General features: G+C 36.6%; 1 protein-coding gene and 1 long non-coding RNA gene across 2 annotated transcripts in view; one reads left to right on the forward strand and one right to left on the reverse strand.

The window, feature by feature from the left end:
• Positions 1–4106: 4106 nt before the first annotated feature.
• On the reverse strand, positions 4107–9523 carry LOC140003096 (uncharacterized). The gene is made up of 3 exons (XR_011811079.1): positions 9391–9523; positions 8425–8522; positions 4107–5138 (listed from the first exon to the last, which is right to left on the reverse strand). It is a non-coding gene; the product is annotated as an uncharacterized lncRNA (long non-coding RNA).
• Positions 9524–9599: 76 nt separating this feature from the next.
• Positions 9600–22576, forward strand: part of LOC140003095 (noelin-3-like) — a 48312-nt gene continuing 35335 nt past the window's right edge. The window contains exon 1 of the mRNA XM_072041899.1: positions 9600–9831. Coding sequence (XP_071898000.1) covers positions 9763–9831 — 69 coding nt within the window. The 5' untranslated portion in view covers positions 9600–9762. The remainder of the gene's footprint in view (positions 9832–22576) is intronic.

Consider the following 22576-nt stretch of genomic DNA (forward strand, 5'->3'; position numbering starts at 1 on the left):
CTGCAGTGTAAACATCTTCTACATTTCTATTCAAAGGTGTGTTTTTTTGTTTTTTTTTTTTTTTTAAAGAAAAAAAAATATCTTTAAGTGACCAGGTCAGAAAATATCAGGAAAAATTTCCTTCTATGTGATGTGCTCTTAATTACCAAACAAACAATATTTTTCCTAACAAAGGTTGAAAGTCCTTTACCAAAACTATGAAAACTGTTTCATTTGGTCTTTTATGTGTGTACATAAGTTATACATATATATACACACAAAACAATAATTTTTATAGAAAGTGTTCAATCAGCCCGAGTCTATAATCTGAAGTCTACTGAAATATTAACAGCAAAATGTTACATAAGTGCTTCTAATATCTCCCCTTGCTAGCCTGGATAGCTATGACATCTTTACTAATCTTTGTTGTCCTATGCAGAACTTCTTGAGAAAGCACCTACACTGCTTATACCTGATTTTTATCTTATATGTGTCTTTGATCCTGTTTTGACCTTCTTGTTTTAGTCAAGTCTCAATGAACTTAATATTCAAGCTGCATTAAAATCCTGAGTATGTTTTCAAAAGCTACAATTTAACACTTTGGGAAAAAAAGAAAGACTATTATAAAACTTTTAGCATGATATCTGCAGAGCTTTTATTGAAAGAGGGTAGTCTCAAGTAGTTTTAGTTTTTAGAATAATGTTTCAAATAATTAATTTTCTAAATCTATGTAGACAAAACATCTTCTCAGTTTAGAAGACTGAATAATAAAATCAAGAGCCTCTACTTCATTGTTTTCAAACAATTAAAATACGTAGAATGCCCACCAATTTCATCTAGGTGAAGACTTTTTTTTTGTGAAATTATGTTTCAGAATATACCTAACCACATTCTTACAGCATCTAACTAAGAAAAAAAAAATATGTTCTAGCCCAGTCAGGCTACTGTTTCAAAAGTACTGTTACTCCACTATCTGAATCATAATTCAAAAGTGTTTAAATGCAACTGAATACTACATTCTAATATAGTTAGAATACTTATATAGTTATAAATTTTTTCTTTAAAAAGCATCACTTTTTCTCTGGACAATAATTTATAAGTATTTTGTGTTCTATTAAGCATAAGCCTTATACCTTAATAGCATAAGTCCTATGTTCCTTGGCAGATGGGAACAGCATCTTCTCAACTAAAGATTCAGGGTTATCTTAACCTTTGTCATACTTATTAGAAGTTTATTTCTCTGTAACCATTGTGTGTCTCCTCTGTAATATATAGCACTGAGATATTTAATAAATAATATATACACATAGAAAATATTCTATTAACACATCAGGTACTTCAGTAACTTTCCAAATAACTAATTCACTTACAGAATTTTAGGACATTATAAATTTATAGCCTTTTATCATTCTCTTCCTGACTCAACTCACAGTTCTGCCCAATCAGGAATTTTTCCTCTTTCCCTATTAAGCTTAATTGCGTATAAGTATCAAATGTCTATGCACAAAAACTGACTATAAGAATTAGGACAGTTTTAACCATTTGTATAATGTAAACAGAATTTCCATTACAATGGGGTTTATAAGCAAAATATTCAGTAATACTGATCAGTGCCAAGAACCTATTGATTGTAAGCATCTCAGCATTTCTGAGGGACAGGTATTAACAGAATCTAACTGAAAGCTTGCAGTGGTCCACACTGTTGTTTGTTTTGTTGTGGGTTTTTTTTTTAGCCAAATGATTTAACCAAAACTGTGAACAGACTTAAGCAATTCCTAGTCTATAGGCAATTGTTGTTTGTTGTTTTTTTTTTCTTCATGTTATTCTTCTAATGCTACATTAATATTCTGAACTGTAGCATTTATTTTGTAACAGGCTCAAACATGAGAAAGCAAATATTTGCTTTTAAGTATAAGGAAAATTGAAGCTATTATTTAAATAAAGCTTTCCTTCCCCTCCAGTATTCTTTAATTGGTTAAGAAACTATTACACTTGTATAAAAACAGGAACACTGATTTTTCCCTTGTATAAACTAAATGCTGTCAAAGATACCATAATAGTTTGCTCTTGACTTTTACAGAAAATTCAGCTAAGCTCACGCTCCATATTAACTACAGAAATCAATTGGCTGGGAAAATAATATGTAATATATATATGAAAAGCATTATTAGAATTAAAAACTTCATTAAAAATTTAAGGAATTAAAAGGAAGTGCATAGTAATAGAAAGTCCATAAGAGCTACTTGTAAAACAACTTCCCAAACTCAGTAATAGTACAAAATTGTACCTGTTTGTTGAAATGTACTTTTGAATGAAATGTTTTGTATATATTTTGATTATTTCAGGAAGAAACAAATGTCAATTCCCTATGAAATTGAAATTCCAAGTTTCAGCTTGTTCTCTTTAAATGTAAATATTTATTCTATAGCAATAGCTGCAATGCAGTAACTTACAGAGAGAGATTCATAACTCCCCATTGCCTTTTCTTCACAAAACTTCTATGAGGTTACTGACAGATGAAAAATTTATGTTAAAAAAAAAAAAACAAAAAAACAACATTATGTCTCCCATTTCTAAGATTCATTTTTAATAATGATTGCAAATACTGAGGCTAGAAATGGTGCTATTTACAAAAAGGATATTTAAGTGATAAAATGCCCACATTGCACTGGCCACTGTCCAAAATTCACTGTAGCTGAAAAATTCACATGTTGTTCCAGATTTTCTGTTCAGTATCTCATTATTCCTGTCTCTGCAAGGCTATGAACACTAATATGCAAAGCCTCTCAATGCCCTGTCTGTATCAGAAAGACAAGTTTGTTTGTTTGTTTTACCTGGCAGTTTGTCTTAAACAGTTATCATATGCTTTCGTTGATCTTATTCAGGGGTTGACAGTATGGCAACTACACCACACTTGATCTGGCAGGACACAAAAAACCTGGCCGAATTCAAAGCACACAGGCATTGCTCTTAAAAAGTCCCACACAGACATTTGTTTGGTCACGACATATGTATTTTGCATGGCTTTGCATGAGCTTTGCATAATCCTCAGGCCCTGATTCTGATATGCACAAGTGCAAACATGAAACCCTTGTTTTAATGTTTTAAATGCTGCAGTCCTGAATTGCACTCCTGTGGTTTGATATGTTTTCCTTCTCCCAGTACAGTTCTACCCTAGGAATAAACTGATGTAATTCCACAATTAATTCCTACCTGCTGTGACAGTGCCCCCTCAGGGTAAAGATGATATTTTTACATTAACAGACAGGAAGCTTCCAGTGCGATTGACCTCAAAGACACTGACAAATTAATTACTTTGCTAGTCAATATGGCATGGCAGCTTAAAGATACGAGCAGATACCCAGCCGACTAACATGCATGCTGCCATCTGCTGAATATGACAGCCAGGGATTTGTACTACTCTGGAAGACAAGTAGTGTAGAGCCTTCCAAGAAATATGCTACCAAACCCCTCATTCACAGCTTATTTAACAAGTCAAATAAAGACAGTCTTCTGGTTCTGAAAGAGAACTGGTAGTATCTTAGGATTTTTTGACCTACATGTTTAAAATGGAAAAGGAAACTATCTTAGAGTATTCATTAAAACTTTGGTTTTGAGCCCACAGCTTAACAGCAAGAGCTAGGGTATATTCAAAAAGCTCATGAGATTTACGGGAACACTCATGCAGTGCAGATGTTCATAAGGGGTTCATAGTTTATACACCTCACTTGTCAAGCTTCAGTGTCACCCTGATTTAAAAAGCTGTCCTCTGGCTTGACTTAAAAAAAAAAAGTAATTATGAGAAAACTTGTTACCATTTTTACAGGCTACCATTTTTTCAAGAAAAAAATTAGATATCTCTTATCACCATTTTTTTTTTTATTTCCATAATCTTTTTTCTTTTTGATTTTCAACAAAAACACATCAGATTAGAAAACTGAGTGATTTGTACCCTACTATTCCTGTAAATAATATTATACCTCAAAATGGCCCCAAACTATTTATACATAAAACTGTATGTAGGTAAAACTGTTTAAAGCTATATAGCACATATTATATTGATCCATAAAAATATACTCAGAATATATTCATTGAAATGAATAGAATCATTTAATTTGTTCCTCTGTTCCTGCTGTGAAACTGGGTAGGAGTAAAATCAAAACAAAACTAGAGCCAACAGTAAAGATGTATTTGGGGTAACACTGGATGAATGAAACAAACAAACAAACAAACAAAAAAGTAAAAGTTATGGTTTCCTAAATTTTGTATTGTAATAAGAAAACAGAAAACAAATAACACCGTACATTGTGGGACGCTGAATTTGCTGAGCTGTTCAGACAACCCAGTACATCTGTCAGTGAGCACAGCAAACACTGCCTTGAGACTTGCCTGGCACCAGTTTGCAGATGTCTTCATTCACAACAAAGTGTATCACCTGGATAACCTCACAGATGAAGAATAGTAGATACCATTTGATAACTGCCAGGAGACATATCAACTCACTTTACAGAGAGACTTGCACTAGAACCTGACAAATGTTGTACGAAGTAAACTGAAAGACCTTTTTTTAAATATTTCTCTTAATTCTTTTCCTCACATTTATCTTTAAAAAGCTGTCTTCCTTCTTAAACTGATCTCAAAAAGAACACCAATATATACCTTTCCTACATCAGTATTCAAAATCAAGCTCTACAGAAGCACCAGGGGAATGCCTGTTAAGCATCAGCTTACACAATGATTTTTTTCTAGATCAGTTACATTCTAGCATTCAGCTGGAATTAAAATATCTAATACATGTCAACTAAAAAATTATCATTAGAGTACCTTACAGTACCTGAGTTTATGTCATCAGCTATAACAAGCATCCTTGGCTATATGGGACAGAACCACAAATACTGCAATAGTACCGCAGAGAGTTCTGTACTGCTATATTCTTTTTAAAACAGAAACTGATTAAAAATCAAAGCAATGGCTTACTGTCTTACAGAAAAAAAAAAAAAAAAAATCTTAAGCTCATTTGTCTTTGTGGCAAGTCCTGTTCAAACTATTCTTTCTCCAGTCCAGCAGAAATCTCTGCACTGAAGAGATACATAGGACACTAGATGCACTGACTCTTCTTTTGGGGGAAATATAACAGGTATGAAGATAACACACATAACCTGAAAACAGATCAGAACACAAAATTCATCTGAATGTTTGCATTATAATTTATAATTATGACTGAATATTTCTTCTAAGTATGTGTGCTTTTAAATAATTATGAGCTGGTCAATACATAATACATACATACATATATATATATGATGGTAAAATCTACACAGGCAAATTTAATGATTTACAGTAGTCCAGAATTCTGTCCAGAGACCTACAATGTCTCTCTATTTCATTTAACATCTATGTACTCTTCACTAAACTCAATGAATTAGTGCTTTACTGAATCCTCTACTCACCCAAGTTTACAACACTTTAAGCAATCTGTGTCTCTAATGTTTATTACAAATGTAGTCACCTATCACAGAAGTTCAGCTTCTGCATCGATAGTAGTTTTTGTTTTCATTTTTATCTCATTTTCAGCTCTTCGAATCAAAATCTTTTCTTTAATGTGAGATGTAATAATGCTCTCCAAGGACATTTCACCTTCATTAAAGTCAACAGGGTCAGTATTTAACCCCTCTCTTCCCAATTTCCTAAATTCTTCATCCTTATCATAAACATAGAGAATGCCTCAAATTCCAATTTTGGACTACCTTCCTGAACTGGTGGAATATTCAACACCCACAAAATAATCAGTGAGAGTGTAAGATAGACAGATTTTATAAAATATTTTCTTTTCTAGAAAAACCTTTGATAGCACTGCAATTAAAACCAGCTTTCAGACATGACCTGCCATAAATAATTTTAGTAGTATCTTTCTAGGTATGTGTATATATGCCGTCTTTTATCATAGTTCCAGTCAGTACTTTTGAGCTGTCAAATTCAGATTGCAGAACTTGGAACATATTTATATATAATTCAGTACCTACCTCCAATTTATCAACTTCAGTTTCCAGTGTACCCAAGTGAACAAGTATCTGTCTTTATTCCAAGTGCTAGCAATGCTTCTTGCAATACGGTGTCAAAAAGAAGTTGTTATAACTCTAGCCACACACTGAGAATATCCTTCACTGTCTAGACAAGCTGTATTCAGCTTGCCACCATTTTGCTAATACGCCGTCATTGATGCCTGCAGGAAAGCTTTTGATATCTCTTTTTCTTCTTTCTCAAGACTGAGTATTTTACCCTGACTGCCAACTGTCTCCATACAAAGAATTCAAGAAGAAATGCCATACAGATAGAATTTGATAGGTTTTAAGGATATGAGTAAAAGCTTTGTTAGAAGGAAATGCTCAGAATGAGGTATTCCCTTGCCACTATAGGAGACACAGCAAAAACAAAACCTTCTCATATTAGCTTGAATTTTGTTTAATTTTTCAGATATGTTTTAACAAACTCAATTATTACTCAATTACAGGTAGCAATTGTCAGTAATTTTCATTAGTCTGATTGCAGTCTTTTCTGACTCAGAAATTACTTGTCAGGTTGCAGGAGGATGGACGAGTTAGTCTATTAGGTAGTTTCTTTTTCTCTGTAATGAACCATTAAAATCAAACAGAATAGAATGGGGTCTCTTTATGTCATCCTTATGTATTCTTTTAAAACACATTTTGGTGCTTTTGCATGTACCAAACAAATTAGTTTCTATAACAGGTGAAAAGTATCTGAAGAGTTCAGGAGATCTGATGTCTCACTTTTTTTCGGGGGCCTTGGGAAGCTTTTGTTTTATTTTTAACTTGTACTCTTCAATATTTTACTGATTTCATAGACAGATGTTCCAAGCAGCATGAGGAAGTGGGCAAACATAGAGCTTTTCTGAAGCTCCTCAGAAAGTTTGCATGCCATGATTAATAGTTCATACGTTTTGCCAATTTCATCTACAATAAACTAGGGGGAAAAAAAAAAAAAAAAAAAAAAGAAGGAAGGGAGGAAGGAAGGAAGGAAAAGAAGAGTGTAAAGTGATAAAGTGTAGAGGAAGAAAGAGAAGGGAAAATTAAAGAACTAGTCACTGACATATTCTAGTAAAATTCTAAATACCTTTATATCTACCTTTGTGGTTTTAGAATCTATGTGTGTTTTTTCTTTGTTTTGTTTTGTTTTTGTAAGAAATGGGCTATTTTGAAAACACCATTCACTTCATCCTTTGGAGAACTGTCAGAGTTTTGGTGTTTTGGTACTGTTACTTTACCTTTGCTTGAAGCCACATATACGCAGCTATCCCCTTGATCGGCTCTTATCCTGATTTCATAGAGAATAGAAATGGCTGAAACCAGTCTCCTTTCTGTATCTTTTTGTACTTTCTTTATAGATGGAAACTCTAAAATAGGGTATGTATCAGAGGGTATTCTCTTTCCATTGTAAATTCATAGAATTTCAATAGAAACTCATTCATAAATTCTGCAGTTTATTATTATTTTGATCCACACTTTGCAGATCTACCTTACATAGAAATTTAAGACCATATCTTTGAAAAAGACAATTATGACTGAAAGAAGTCTTCTCTAAGTCATCTTACCATAAAACATACATTTTGATTCACTCACAAAAGCAAACCTGATTATTTTTATCCTGTAAAAAATTCAGAACGCAGAAAGATAATAAATCACTGTAGGGAAAACTGGCATCCTTGATCCAATTATTATGCCACTGATATACAATCCTTTCAGATAGCATGTGGGCAGAACAGATTCTGTTACATGTATCTTTCAGCAGAACTCCTGAAGACATAAGACACCAATCTTGTAGATTTGGAAACAGGTTAGAAAACAGTGCCATTTTCATACTCATTCTAATGAGCACTTAACCAAAACACTCTCCTGGGCTTGAGAACTCACCAACATACTGTACCTAAAAACATCCTTAAATAATATTTTGCACTGCTATTTTGTTTTTTATTGTGATGTTTTTCTTCTTTCTTTAAGAATATTTTTGATCCTATTTTCTTTGTTAAGATTACACAGCACCTGAAAATCCATGACAGCATTAGCTTTTCTGTGGTAGCTGCTGAAAAAGTACAAAGGGAAAATGTAGACCCCAGAAAAGTTAACATCTAATCAAGACCAAAACCAAACCAAACCAACCAACCAACCAAAAACAACAAACACATGCCAACAGTAAAGCTGATACATTTTGCCATGCAAAACTGGAAAACTTATTTGTATCTCACAACAGAAGCGACTGGTCTGTCTTATTAGTTTCCCTGAATCAATTCCCTTCTCTCCTCTTTAATCCTAATACCAAGCCTGATACAAAAGGAGCTTCTTTTCGTTTCACTTCCTACGACCCCAACCCATAAAACCAAATCAAACCAAAACAATGGGGACGCAGACAAATAATCCTCTACCTACTTACTGTTTCTACTGCCTGCACACAGGAGCTCAGTCCCCAGTTAGCAGCTGTTTCTTCCTCTACTTTCATGGGAAGATGAAAAGGAAGCCTCCTGCAGGTTCCTAAAGAGAGAGGAATGGTGCTCCAATCACACTGTAATAGGAAAATATGGAAACTTTTCCTTTTCAATCAGCCCCAAGTAGTAAAAATGTGCCAATCCCTCAGAAAAGATGACATCTTTTCATGAGATGACATCTTTTCATCAGTTCCAAGTTTATTTCCTCTCTGTGAGTACTTAAATTACCCTCAGGTTGGTTTTGGTGAAGAGAAGGATGTCTGCTACCACTGAATACTGGAACTGCTGTATGTGTTTTAATAAAAGCTAGTAAATCTTACACCGCATCCAGGACCCGGGGCTCTTTCAAACAGAACAGCAAATACTGTTAAGTTCACAACAGCATTTAGAATTGCTGCTATAGGATAGAGCTGTGCGGAGAGAATGAAGAAATGTTTCCTGGTCATCAACTACTAGGATGAAGCGAGCAGGAAGACTCGCTTTTTCTGATGACCAGCTAGGCTTAAGTTCTCTGGCCAAATCAGATTATCAGATTAAAAAAAAAAAAAAAAAAAAAAAAGGAACTCAGTATTGTATGCATATAAAACAGGTATTTAAAATTAACGAATACCAGTAACAGTTGTAGGAGAGAAGCCCTTGAGAAAGCACGGAAGGGGACACCCCAAGGCCTCTGGGCACCCCGCTGGGGCCGCTTGGTACCGGGGCTCTGCAGCCCCTTGGGGCTCTGGCAGCCACCTCAGGCAGCCCCCGGGTGAAGCGGAGCGCGGGCTCGGGCGGCTGCTCTCCAGCTGCACCTCAGGCGTGCCCCAGCCCGTCTGAGAACCACTAACGCATGAAACCTAAGGTTATGCTGACTATGGGTCGTGAACTCGAGCGCTGTAAGGGCAACTAATTAAAGCCGTAACCCATTTTACCAGCGCTTTGTTACAGGACGGAGCCGCCACAAGCTCCTCCGCGCAGGAGCTGCCCCGCGAGGGGGCGCCTGAGGGCGGGCGGGCAGCGGACGGGCGGCAGCCATGATGTCGCATCCTTGCCACCGCCTCCCGGGCCCGAAGTTTGGCGGAGGGGCGGGCCGGGGCGGGCCGGAGGCGGGCCGGGGCAGGGCAGCGGAGCCGCTCCGGCACCACGGGCAGCGCCGTCCTCGCTCGCCCGCGGAATGAGCGGCCCCCGGGCGGCTGCCGCTGCCGCCGCCGCTTCCACTCGGGCTGCGGCGGGAGGCGCGGTGCCCGCGGGGGGAGCGGCGTGAGGCGAGGCGAGAGGCGAGGCGAGGCGGCCCCGGCGCCAGGATGCGGGCGCCCGGCAGCGTCCCCAGGCTCCTGCTGCTGTCCCTGCTGGCCGCCCTGCACCCTGCCCAGGTAGGAGCCGGCCGGGTGCCGCGGCCGACGGGGCTCGGCGGGCCGGGGCGGGGGGGATCGCGGCAGCAGGAGCGGCCCCGGGCTCCCCCGGGGCTCCCCCGGGGCAGGTGCCGAAGCCGCGGCGGTGCGGGTCTGGAGGAGGTGGCTGAGGAGCAGCACCGCGCTGCGCCGCTGAAATCGCCGCGGTGGGCTGAACCCGGCGGGCCTGCGGCGCTGCGGGAGCTCACACCTTGCCAGCCGCCTCCTGGTGCCGTGCCGCCTCCTACCCGGCAAAGTGAGGAGAGGGAGAGGATCGCGGGGCACTGCGGGCAGCCCCCCAGCAGCCCGCTCCGCTGTGCGGGTGAATGTCCCCCCCGCGGCACCGCTCGGGTGCCAGGCAGCCCCGCGAGACAGGATTTGGCTCTTCTGACAGTTTGCTTTTCCCTTTTAAATAATTGACATAGTCGTATAAAATACGCACGGAATTTCCAACAGCGTGAAAAGGGTATTCCTCCTACGAAAATATAAAGACAGAACTTAATAAGCAATTCGGTGAAAAACAGATTTACAGCTGCAGTAATCATAAGATACGGTGACAACATAAAAGGAGATGATATATGATTAATAACATTAGCTAATAATGAATTATAGCCATCTGATATTAAATAGCAGCTATTTGACAGCATCGCTATCGCTGTGTTCTGCAGAGACTCGTATCAGGCGGGGAACAGGAGTTCCTCAGCTGTGTGAGCCCGAGCACATGGCCACATCGCAATCACAGGTTTCCAGTCATTGCTCTGTCTTCTGGTACACTTAGATCTGTTGCAGGCAAAGAGGCTGCCTGAAGACAGGATAAACACAATTTGTATCACTGTCTATCCACAGAAGAGTAAAACCACTAATGAAGTGGATGACCTTCAGCTGGCAGAATTTTGCTTAGTTTAGGTGTCAGAGATATGCCCCATAACAACACTGGGAAGAAATGTTCCATCATAGGTGTCTGTTACCATCGAGCACTGAAAAGCAGGATGCACCACTGGAATGGAACTGCATAAATTATCTCTGAAACTTTGCTTCTAGTCCTTTGTGCTGTGGCACACTGTGCAGAGGGCAGAAAAATGGCCTTTTAGTCATTGCTGTGTGTGACATTTTCAGGGATATTAAAATGTTCATTGCAGGCCCTTTTAACTCCGTGAAGAGGTCATGAGCCAGAAGCTCTAAAGTCCTTAAGAATATGTAAAAACAAGAGCCCCTTAATCCAAGTCTGCTTTTTATCAGAGATAAATTGGGTTTTCAGAAATTAAAACAGGAGAACAAATGGTTATTCAGATCCTTGATTAAGATACTGCTCCACTTTAAGCATATGAAAAGGTGCCACATATAGATGACAGATGATAGTTGAGTTTTGTTGATGTATTTCTGTGAAAAATGATGTATGCAAAATGACTACAAGGTCTGTGGGTTTGGTTTTGTTTGTTTGTTTTCAGCAAATAAATACAAGTTATGATTGAAATCACTTTAAAAATGGAAGCAATCCTCAGGTATTTAGCTTACTTTATGCTAAATGGAATAACAGTGTTCTGCCCTGCAGGTTTGGAAGCAAATATATTACGTGAAATTAGTATTAGGAAACAATGAGGTGATTATTTCCTTCTTTTACAAATAATTGTGCAACATGCTCATGACTAGACACAACTTTTTAGATGCCCTTGACACACACAAATGAAAATAAATCATGACAGATGTTTCAAAGCATGCCACAGTACATTCCTATTAATGTTCTGCATAATATCTAAGTAATAAAGAAATAATTTCTGTAACTCATCTATTACTTTTAAATATTTCCAAGAAAAAAAATAAGAAAAAAAAAGCTTTGATTTAGAACTAGCTATCACTGACTTTAAAGACTGTTGTCCACAGGCACTCTTACTATGACAGGGGTTTTATGCTAAACTTACTGTGTTATCTACTCATTGTAAAGTATTTAAGTATTGCCATCTTATGATAATATATGCTAAAAATATGTATAGTTTATTCTTAAATTTCTGGCACATTAAAATTTTATTTCAATTGCAGTAACTTATTGCCCATGTTGTATTTTTATGTCTTTTTTTCTGCTAAGCTTGATGTAGAATATTGACCTGCTCTGGAAATTAGCCTTTAACAAATGGAAGACAGCTCACTAATGATTAATTTTAAATACTCTTAATGCTAATTGTAGAATATCAATTTTAAGACACTTATTAAAATGTCACATCTGTTAATTTGATTCTAATTTTGCTCTGTATTTATACTGAAAAATACAAGGAAACTATTCATTATAATGTGTTTCAGTAAAGTTTTATTTCCAGCAGGATGATTAGATATTCAGCAGGAAGCCAACTATATAAAAAGACTTGGAATATAAAATCTTTCCTTTCTCCTACATGCAAAAGCAGTATCTTGAAAGAATGATCTATTAAGTACTAGGAAATTTCTAAGAGTTACTGCTAGATGGCATCTCTGTGCTGCTTTTCTGCAAGCCTGGAGTTTTCTGAAATGACCTTCGTAGTATACAAAGTGGATTTCTTTTGTAAGTGTTATTTTGGTGGCCATCATTTGATCGCTATATCCAAATAACCACAGCAGTATAACCAAGTGAGCATTTTAGAGTAATGTAATGCTGCACCAGACAGGGAACAAGCTCAGCAGGTCTAGATGCTGTTTTTTAAGTTTGATTTTTGAAGATTTAAACAGATCTGAAAATAGGTATTTTTCAATGCAGTCAATAAAATTTATGTCTTTAATTTTTATAATGGTTGTATATCCTACACCTGGTGGGTTTCTATTCTTTGAACTTTGCCAAAAGAAGTGTTTCAAAGGAAGACTGGTGGGTCCAGTCCCAAACAGGAGCTATGTGTAGTATCATTAAGGACAGTTGCAAAAAGCATCTGTTGTCTATGTTCATTGCTTGCGATAATAGGATCTTTGGGAGCATTAACATAAAAAAAAAAAAAAAAAGCAAATTTGAAAAGTTAACTGTTTTTGAGTGCATTCGTACCTTCTGCAGTTTGATCTTTGGAACAGCCATGTTTCTAGATTTCAAAAATCCACAATTTTCACACATCAGCAGACTACGCAACTAGCTGCTAAAATCCTTCTTTTTCCCAGAGACCAACAGAACTTGTTTGTAGGAAGAGTGCATTACTTTAACACTGCTTCAGAGTATAATTTAATTCATCTCTACTGTGAGAGTGTATAACAAGGATATTATGTACAAACAAGGGTTACCGTAATACACAATTTTTGTTGGAAATACTGAGTCATAGTACTATAATACAGCACAAAATTGTGTGGAAATCTCATTATCTTTTTGGAAATTAATTGACACTGTTTTCCACAGTATTAGTCATTAGTCAATATGAAAATCGTATAGAATTATTTAACCTACAGGATTTAAGAATGCTCTAAATAAAGAATTGCTGAATATATATGGTCAACTCTTGCCTTAACATTTCTGAGCAATGTGATTCAAAACCCAGTGAAGAGCAGTCCAGAGCTGTCTGTGTCCCGTGTCTTCTCCCAGATACGTTACTCTCAGTCCAGTAACTTCAGTCAATGGGTAACAGTTTGCAGAAATGCAGTTTAATAGCTGTCGAAACAACACCCAGCTATAACTCTAAAAATGTGTTTCTAGTTGCCTACAGATTGAGCAATTATAAATTTCCAGTTCAAATCCTTGCAATTCGTAAGAGACCTATTAAGAAATGAACAGGAAATCCTCAGAGAAGCCCCAGTTTACTTTGGGCACTGAAATACCCTTTTTCAATACTTTAGTATGACACAAATGCTTCAGGGCATCACTTCAGCGTTCTTACTGGATCTTCACTGAAAACCAAGTAAAATTTAAAAATCCTTGTGTAAATCTTTGCAGCAATAGTATTTTGAAGACCATCTTTCACCAAAACGTCAATCTATTGTACTGCTTCACTTCACAGGGCAGTAGATTTCTTGTCTAAGATGAAATTGAGAGAAGTGAGGACTTTGTATGCCTGGGTATAAATACAGAACTCTTTCCACAAAGGAGAATGCCAGCATGCAGGAACACACAGATAGCTTTACAGATAGAAAAACATTCAAGAGTTAGATGTTTTTATGTACTTCAAGAATGCCCAAAGAAGATCAAAGAGCTTATGTTGTACTTGTTTAGCATAATGAGGTCATGTGTACTACTTTCCACATGGTCAGCTAATAAATGTGCACTTGGTGCACCTGCAGAACAGAACAATTTGCTGTTCACCTGATCGATCTGACCGTCATTTTTCAAAAAAATCTTTTTCAAAATATGACAGCTCCGAATCTGCCTCCTTCAGCTTTTTTTTACTGACTTTTTATTTTTCTAAGAGGTAACGATCTTAATGTGTTCACAAGGGGATCTCTTAAGAACCCTTGAAGTGCACAACATCAATCTTCATATACTTAGTCTTGGCATTAATGATGTTTTTGGTGAGTTTGCTAAGAAGAAAAAATGGATGATAAATATCTTAGCCATTCCTTTATTCAGTCAACTGGGAATTTTTCCTAATACTAGAAAGAAATACGTTTTCTAGAGGACATAACTCCTCTTACTTCAGTACTAAATTATCTTTACCAGCCATTCAGAAAGTCGATTCTTCTGTTCATCATATTTGCTCTGGGACACACTGCCTATTAACTGCAAAGAATGGCACATCTTACCCAAGAAGTAAGAATATTAGTAAAACAAAAGTGCAAAGGTGTACAACTTTGCGGAGAACTCTTATTCAGAAATTGATAAAAAGTTGCAACTTTAACAATTCTGATTATGACACATTATTTATCTGAAGGACACTGATCCACCACTGATGGCCACTTTATACCTTTCACAGGCTGAGATAAAATTAATTCAAAATGAAGGAATTCAGCATGACAAGTTAAGGGAGCATTTGCCTCTGGGAATTTAAAATTCACATTACAATGTCTGGGTGATGGTGAAGCCTAGGACAATTCTTAGATTGTTTCTTAAAGTTGAGCACAGTGTTGAGAGATGTATCTCAGAAAAAAAGGAGTGAACTCAGATGTTACCTGTTATGTCGGAGCATAGAGAAATCAGAGACACTTCACTCCGAGCATGGACTGCAGCTTCAGTTATTTTCATTAAGTGGTTCCAATCTTAAAGGTAATTGCACTCCTATCAGCAGCATAATTTATCAGAACACTTGAAACTATTTCCAAAATGTTACTGTTTTTAGTGTCTTTGTTTTATTCCTGTCATTAAAGGTGTTTAAGGTCTAACCTTGGTTTATCTGAAATTAGAGAATTCATGTCTCTGCCTGAAAGGACACCAGAATACTAAATTATAAGGCCCTTTGTTACTGTGTCCTGCTTTTATTACTCACTTCTCAGTATTTTTAAACTTGTTTTGTGGCAAACTGGACTACTGGCCAGCAGATAACTTGTTTAATATGCAAATAAAAGAGGCATGTAACCTTGTTTACAGTAACACAGATTATTTTATCCCTGTTGGGAGCAGTTCTAAAAGATTTTTTATTAACAGGGAAATACCGTGTGTTGTGTGTACCGGACAAAGGAAATCGTTACCATTTGTCTAGCTAGCTCTGTGTAGACTAAAACTAAATGACCCGTGGCCTTCATTTTTACTGACCACCTTCTAGAAATAGTTTCCTAATATTTTTTCTCACAATACGAGTGATTCATATTAATGAACTCAACATACCACGCAACTTCCATACTTAGAGGAGGTGACAGTGAACACAAAATGTTGGTGGTATAAGCAGTTAACATTAAGGACAGAACTCTGTTAATGATGTATAGGGTATAGGTATATAGGGTATACCCAGCAATTTGATTCCTTGAAGTTTCATTGTGGTATCACACGTACTATATGCTTTTCCATACCATCCTATACCCTCTTCAATTTCATGACAGAAGCTGACCTATCACAAAAGCAAAAGAAACAGCCAGGCATATTTGTCATAACTCACTAAACAATCATAACTTGGAACTTCAGTTATAGCCAAAAGGAGGCTGCATAGGAAATACCAGGCCTGCAGGTAGGAATTTTGTAAACTCTTACCTAGCTGCTTCTGTATGCACTTTATGTACTTTTTTTTTTCCCCACAGAAAATAAAAATGTAATATGAAATTATTCACAAAACATCCAGTATTTATTAAAACTTCTTCCTCAAGAAAAAAAATAAAATAATTTTAATATTCTGACCCCCTTCTGAGCCTTTCTCACTTAAATTAAACCACTTCAAGCAGCCCCAAATAACACAAATGTAATTTTTTCATCCTTCAGTTCCTTCAAGAACAAAGTCATCTGCCTGCTGCACTGCCATCTAAACAAACAAATCCTTGCAACTGTGGAATGCAGATTTAATCTTTTTATTCCTTCTATTTATTATTTCACTGAAAAACGTATGTTCATCAGCAGAACAATAGCTTAAGCAAATGCTGGAAGCAAGTAACCCACTTCACTCCTGTGGTTTGGGGAAATACTGTTAACATCCTCCTGCAGCTGTTAAGTAACTCATAAGGGAAGGGGAACAGGTAGAACAAGTGGAAAAGATTCTGTTCAGAGGACTGCATCTTCGTGAGCTCTACAATTAAGTGCCTATCACTACATTGTAAATAATGTTAAACTATTGGTGCATGTTATTAAAAAATGCAGTTTAAAGATATTTTAATGAACCCATTGCTTCTTTGTTTGTTTGTTTGTTTGTTTAGAACTCTTGCTTTAGGAAAATACTATAAAATGTGTTTCAGTGTATTGCTTTCAAGGTGATAACTAAGCATTTAAATCATTTTCCACATCCGAAATTGTAAATGCTATTTGAGTTTGGCCATTAGTCTTAAAATTGGTTTTATAGATATACAAACTTCAATGTATTTAGAATATATTACTACATCATTATTTACTCAAATTAAACTGTTCTGTGCAAGTCCTAGCCTCAGTACTGCAATTATTTTTTTCTTATTCATTTTTTCATATAGCCTTTTACACAGTATTCTAACAAATCCACCTTCTAATAAGATTCTGAGCATTTTCAATATACGGTATTGAGACTTCTCCAAGAAAATATGAAGTAAACAGTGTAGCTGTAACACCAAGATACTTTACCAAGAAACAAACAATACATGGAGTACAGACTGCGATTCCAACAACTGCATTAGCTTTCTCAGATTAGATGTAATTTTGTAGTGAAACTTACCTGCTTTTCAATGTGAGCTATCAGTAATTTGCTTTCATTTTTGGCTGCTCTGGGTCTAAGTGAACCAGAGCTGAAGTGAACCCCCTGAACTGAATAGGCATTTCATCGTTCTGATTTTGTAGAGGTAAAGACAGCCCATTAGTTGTAGCTTAGTGGCAGATCATTATTTTCAAATTATCTATTGTTAACATCATTGAATCCAAGTTCTTAAGAGCTGAAGTTCCCCAGCAACACCACACTGCAAATTGCCCCAGGCCCAGCATCACCTCCTGACCCATCCCTGTTCCACCTCTGCTTCACCAAACTCATTAGACCTTTCACTGTCCATTTTAAGGCACTAAATCTACACAGCACTGCCCTTTTTAGAAGGGAGATATGGTCTTCTTTTTCACTATTCTGCACTATTCTCAACTTTTTAATAATTCTAAAGATACACAGGATCGTACTTATGACATTCATTCTGTTTGCATGGTCATAAAATTTCCAGAGGCTATGGCATGTGAGCTTGGCAGAAAAATTACAAAGAAATTGTCTTAAAGGCAAGATCTCTCTTACATATCATAATTTACTAAGCCATGTAATGCTGGAGGGTGTTTTTTTCCTTTTTTTTTTTTGTTTTGTTCTTTGCTTTTCTTCTTTTCTTGCATATTAGCAAGAGCTGGCTAATTCTTCAACCTTGCCACTGCAAGAGTACATATATAGTACTTGTACTAAACATGACCACAGATCCTGCTGTCCTCTAGTTTTTACAGTAAAGGTCCTTTCAGCTCTGTGCCCTGAAGGTAAGTATCTTAACTTTTGAGTGTGATATGAATTATCATATAGATGATGGTATGAAAAATTCAGGTGACTGGTTTGCCTTTATAATGAGATTTCAGATCAATATTATTTGCTGTCATCGCAGGTATTTATGCCTGAGATGCATATCAGGCAGAGTAACGAACAAGATCCTTCCCAAGCATAAAGTAGGGAACTTTTCATATCTAATAGGTAATTCAGATCAGGAGAAATCAACAACCAATTAAGTCTGGTATCCTATTACAAAAGTCACATAAGCTCAGACATGACAAAAAGCTTCAACTAAATTAATAAAGAAAAAAATGTTATTAAGTAATAATCACATTAGTCTATCATTAAGATTACTGCAGAAATGAATGGCAAAAAAAAAAAAAAAAAGTCAACAAAATCAGAACTGCTAAGCTTTGACATTCCTGGAGAACTGTGACCTTGTGCATTATTTACAACACTCCCTGCACAAATAGTCCTCAAACTGACAACAAATGGAGAGCTTGTTGGAAACACCTTATTCGGAGAAAAGATTTCTGCAAAATAGAGTTGAGTCTGACACCTCAGCTTAGCCAAGGAATTATTTTAAAATATAAGTTTCATTGTTCAAAGAATGTTCAAAATTGTGGTTGTTGGCTTCTAGGTAAAATTACATGTCCTATGGAATCAGCATCATTCGACATACTTTTCTTTTGAATTACCCTTCCTAATACACACATTGATTTACTTTTTAAATCAGTGTCTATTATTCAGATACACAAAAAACCTTGTTCAAAGTGTCAGTTACAACGTTATATTCACTTTATTCAGTTTGGGCATCGTTGCTATTCTGGTAACTGATTTATATTGAACAGCAGTTACTCAACGTGCTTTCAGACCAGTAACTTTGCTTTTGTGGGTGTCACCGGGAAATAGTTCGTGGAATTCTGCACCGGGCAAAAAGAAACCCCTGCAGAAGTCTCTGATACAACCACTGTACAAGAAGCGACTAGGCAATAGTGAGAGCCTTGAAATTTTGGGGGAAATGAAAGAAGGATCTTGATGTAATACTGGCAGTAGCTGTAGTATTCGGATTTGCTAAGCTTTAGATTTGACAAGTCAGAAAGCTACGCTAATGGTAAGGTTCACCTCTGTTGTGTATACAGAAGAAAAAAATTACCAGATGCTACTGGTATTCAGATTATATCCACAGGTGACTGTCAAAAATAGAATAAATTGCTCTTGCTTATAGCTCTCTTCCATTTAGAAATGAGATTTATTTAGGAGTATGCAGTTGAAGCTATATCTCTATATGTTTATTTCTAAACAATTTTGAATGATTCATTCAACTTTGAAAACTCCCTTTTTTTACTAACATTCCTATAAAATCTTGAGCTAAAAAAAAGATCTTAGATTTCTTACTGAACATTCTGACTCATTCAATAGAAGATAATTCTGACACACACCAGAAGTAGGAAATCAGTATTAAGACTTGGAATCCATCTCCTGGCTAGTATCTGAGGGATAAACCCTGTTCCTTTTTAATACCCACGGGTATGATGTTTAACATGCCTTTCAGCAGCTACACTTTAAATTCAATCTGGTGCTCCATCAAAAAAATATTTCCTTTTTATTTGTGAGGGTGATCAAATACTGGAACAGGCTGTCCAGGAAGGCTGTGGAGTCACCATCCTTGAAGATGTCCATCCTGACTGGACAGAGCCCTGAGCAACCTGCTCTAGCTGACCATGTTCCTATGAGAGGCTGGATGCTGCAGAAATGAAGACATAAGGTTAAGCAGGTTAAGTTACTGAGTTCATCTCCATACAGTGGAAATGAACAACCAGTTAATGTTTTCTCAAATGCTTCCACAAATCGGTTTCCAAATGAATGTAACAATAGTGGTAGATAATAAAAAATAAAAATAAATTAAAATTTAATAATAATAATAATAATAATAATAATAATAATAATAATAATAATAATAATAATAAATAAGATAAAATCCTGATATGACCTAACTGCCCAATTCTTCTGTTAAATAGAAACAGTCATGTTTTTTCTCTTTGGGGATTTTCCTGAAGCACATGCAATTAAGTATTGTCTAATGCTTACTTTCTCCTTCTCATTAGTATTCTTGGACATAAAACATTTGCACTGTGTGATTTGACTGTTTTAATTGACCCTAACTCTTAAGCACTAATGTTATCTTTTCACTTGCTAATTATTTTCGCTCTCTCCAGAAATTAGTCTCTTAGGCAATATTTTTCTTGTTAAAATATCATTGTTTTCTTATCCACTGTCGTGTATTTCAGTTCAGGTTCTGAAGACTTGCCATATCATCTCATCTTTGGTTTCCCAAACATTCATAGTTTTTAGGAATATAAACTACTACTACAAGTGATATCCTTCTTTTCTATCTTTTTTTTTTCTTCTTCTTCTGTGCAAAATATGCTATTATTAGTTAATTTCATACCAAAGCCCTTAGTTTTCTCCTTTCTTCACCTTTCAGAATGCTGTTATACTCCTTGTTTGCAATCGGGATGTTTTCTGACCAGCTGTGTTCCTTATAAGCCCTTTTAGCTGCTAAGCATTTGCTTCTGCTATATTCAGTTGCCTTCAAAGAATGGCCTCATTTTCTAGGAATCTTTTTGATCTTTTTCAGTTTTAGGAGACCCCTAAGCATTTTGTTTTGACAAATTCCTCCAGTTGTCTCCAAGTCACTTAATGTGCTTAATTTATTTAATAAATTTATTTTAATAAAAATTAAAACCAAATCTTCTGAGCTACATGTAAGTGCAGCTAAGAAAGACATCCCAAGATGTCAAGAATTCATGTTGATTCTGGTTCATGCACCATACTTGTCTAATTTTACTTAAAAAGGACAAAACAGACTGATCTGATAACTTGTTCCTTGGACTGGAAGGACATTCAGCTATCCTTGCAAGGGCATGTATCCAAACTCTGAAACTGTTACTCCAATTAATATCAGTTAAACTAAAATGTCTCATGACAGGCGGGGTATCGCTGCCCCCAATATATATATTTGTTGCTGTGAGGAGGCCATGCTTTAACACAAGCCTGCTTAAAATAGCAGTGACCGTAGGAGGAGGAACTTATGATCAGCATACCTACCACCACCCGTTTAAACACGAGCTTAACAAATGTCTTAAATAATCTCCTTGATTATTTTAAATAGTGCTTAGGGTTCCACCAAAGGATTGACTTGCTCATTGATCAGTCAGAGACGACCTGGCCTGTGAGCAGTGAGACATCTTTGCAGCTCCCCTCAGGTTTGTCACCCACTGAAACCAAGGTCCAAGGGCAGCCTGATGAAATGCCCGTAACTGGTCCAATGTGGCATTGTAGCCATAGCACATACCCAAGGCTCACAGCTTGCAAGCACTCTCAAAAACCCAAGCTTAGGAAGTCAGTTTAGCAGAAAAATGCATTCAAACACTTCTTTGCTACTTCAGTTGTCACATGGCACATAGAAATTTTTTCTTCTGAAGCATGTTGTTGGAACAATGCCTGCATTATAAATGCCAAATATATGAGATATCTGACTATCCTATAGGGCAGACTACAAGATCAATCTTAAATAGCAGGCTGTGATGCAGTGATAGCTGGTGATGGGAAGAAGGATGGCAGGTATAAGTTAGCACACTGTTCTGAACAGTGGGCACACTGTGAAAAAGGCACTAAGTACACTGAACAGTGGAAAGAATAGTCCTGCCAAATGACATAGTGTGAGATTAAAGTAAATAATTCTGCTGGAAACACTGAAATTTTAAGTATCTGAAAAAACGTATCTTCAGGACTGTTTTGTCTTTCATAAAGGTACTCATCTATTAATAAAAGAGCATATTAAAAATAGGTCTATACAGTACCAAAGTAAATTGGAACTGGGATTTATTTAATTTAAAAATACGTTACTGTTTGGCCAGCAAATAGCCACAGTAGCAAAGCTAGGTTCACTTCTCACTTCCAGATCAATCAATCCTGAGTTAGAATATGTTACTGTGTCTATTACTAGTCAGCCAGCCCATGCCCATCAAAGATGATCTCCTACTGGACGAGCACATCAGTGCAAGATGCCTATAAAAGAAAATGAGGATGAACAAGATGAAGTGATTCAATGTTTTCCTTTCCTAATGCAGTGTCCACAGTAGATAGGAAGAAAACCAGAAATAAAATCTTCCACAAATACTCATTCCAGTTTTAAACAAGCATAGCTTAAAAATATTTGTGCTCCTTTTTTAGCAAGCAAAATTAATGACAGAGGAGAACGTTATGTGAATATTGTAAAATATTTTTGACAACGAGTTTATAATTTGTACTTGCATATGTACAGTTTTGCCTGCTCATTAAAGAAATATCAATACATTTTATGGCTTATCAACCCAGAGTAACTCAAACTTTAGTATTCAGATTTGTGAATTATTCATAGAAGCTACACATCAGGAACTATTTATGGAAATGTTGCTGAAAATAGTACTCTATGTTTAGACTGACTCTAGTTAAAAAGGAAGCTAATTTTGTTAAATTGTTTAGATCACAGTATCTTTATATTTATTTTGAGTATATAGTGCAGTCTATTTTTAACTCTGCTGGCAGTGTGTTTCTCAGCACTTCTTAGAAGCCTATGATACAACAACACTTCTACTACTGCAATTTTTATTTCCCAGTTATTCATACTCAGGTATTGAGTATAAATACTCAATATTCCCTACTACTGTTTGTAGCAGAACCACCCAAAGTTTATGTGG

Source organism: Anas platyrhynchos, chromosome 8 (assembly GCF_047663525.1).
Source record: "Anas platyrhynchos isolate ZD024472 breed Pekin duck chromosome 8, IASCAAS_PekinDuck_T2T, whole genome shotgun sequence".
In the NCBI taxonomy this organism is placed as follows: domain Eukaryota; kingdom Metazoa; phylum Chordata; class Aves; order Anseriformes; family Anatidae; genus Anas; species Anas platyrhynchos.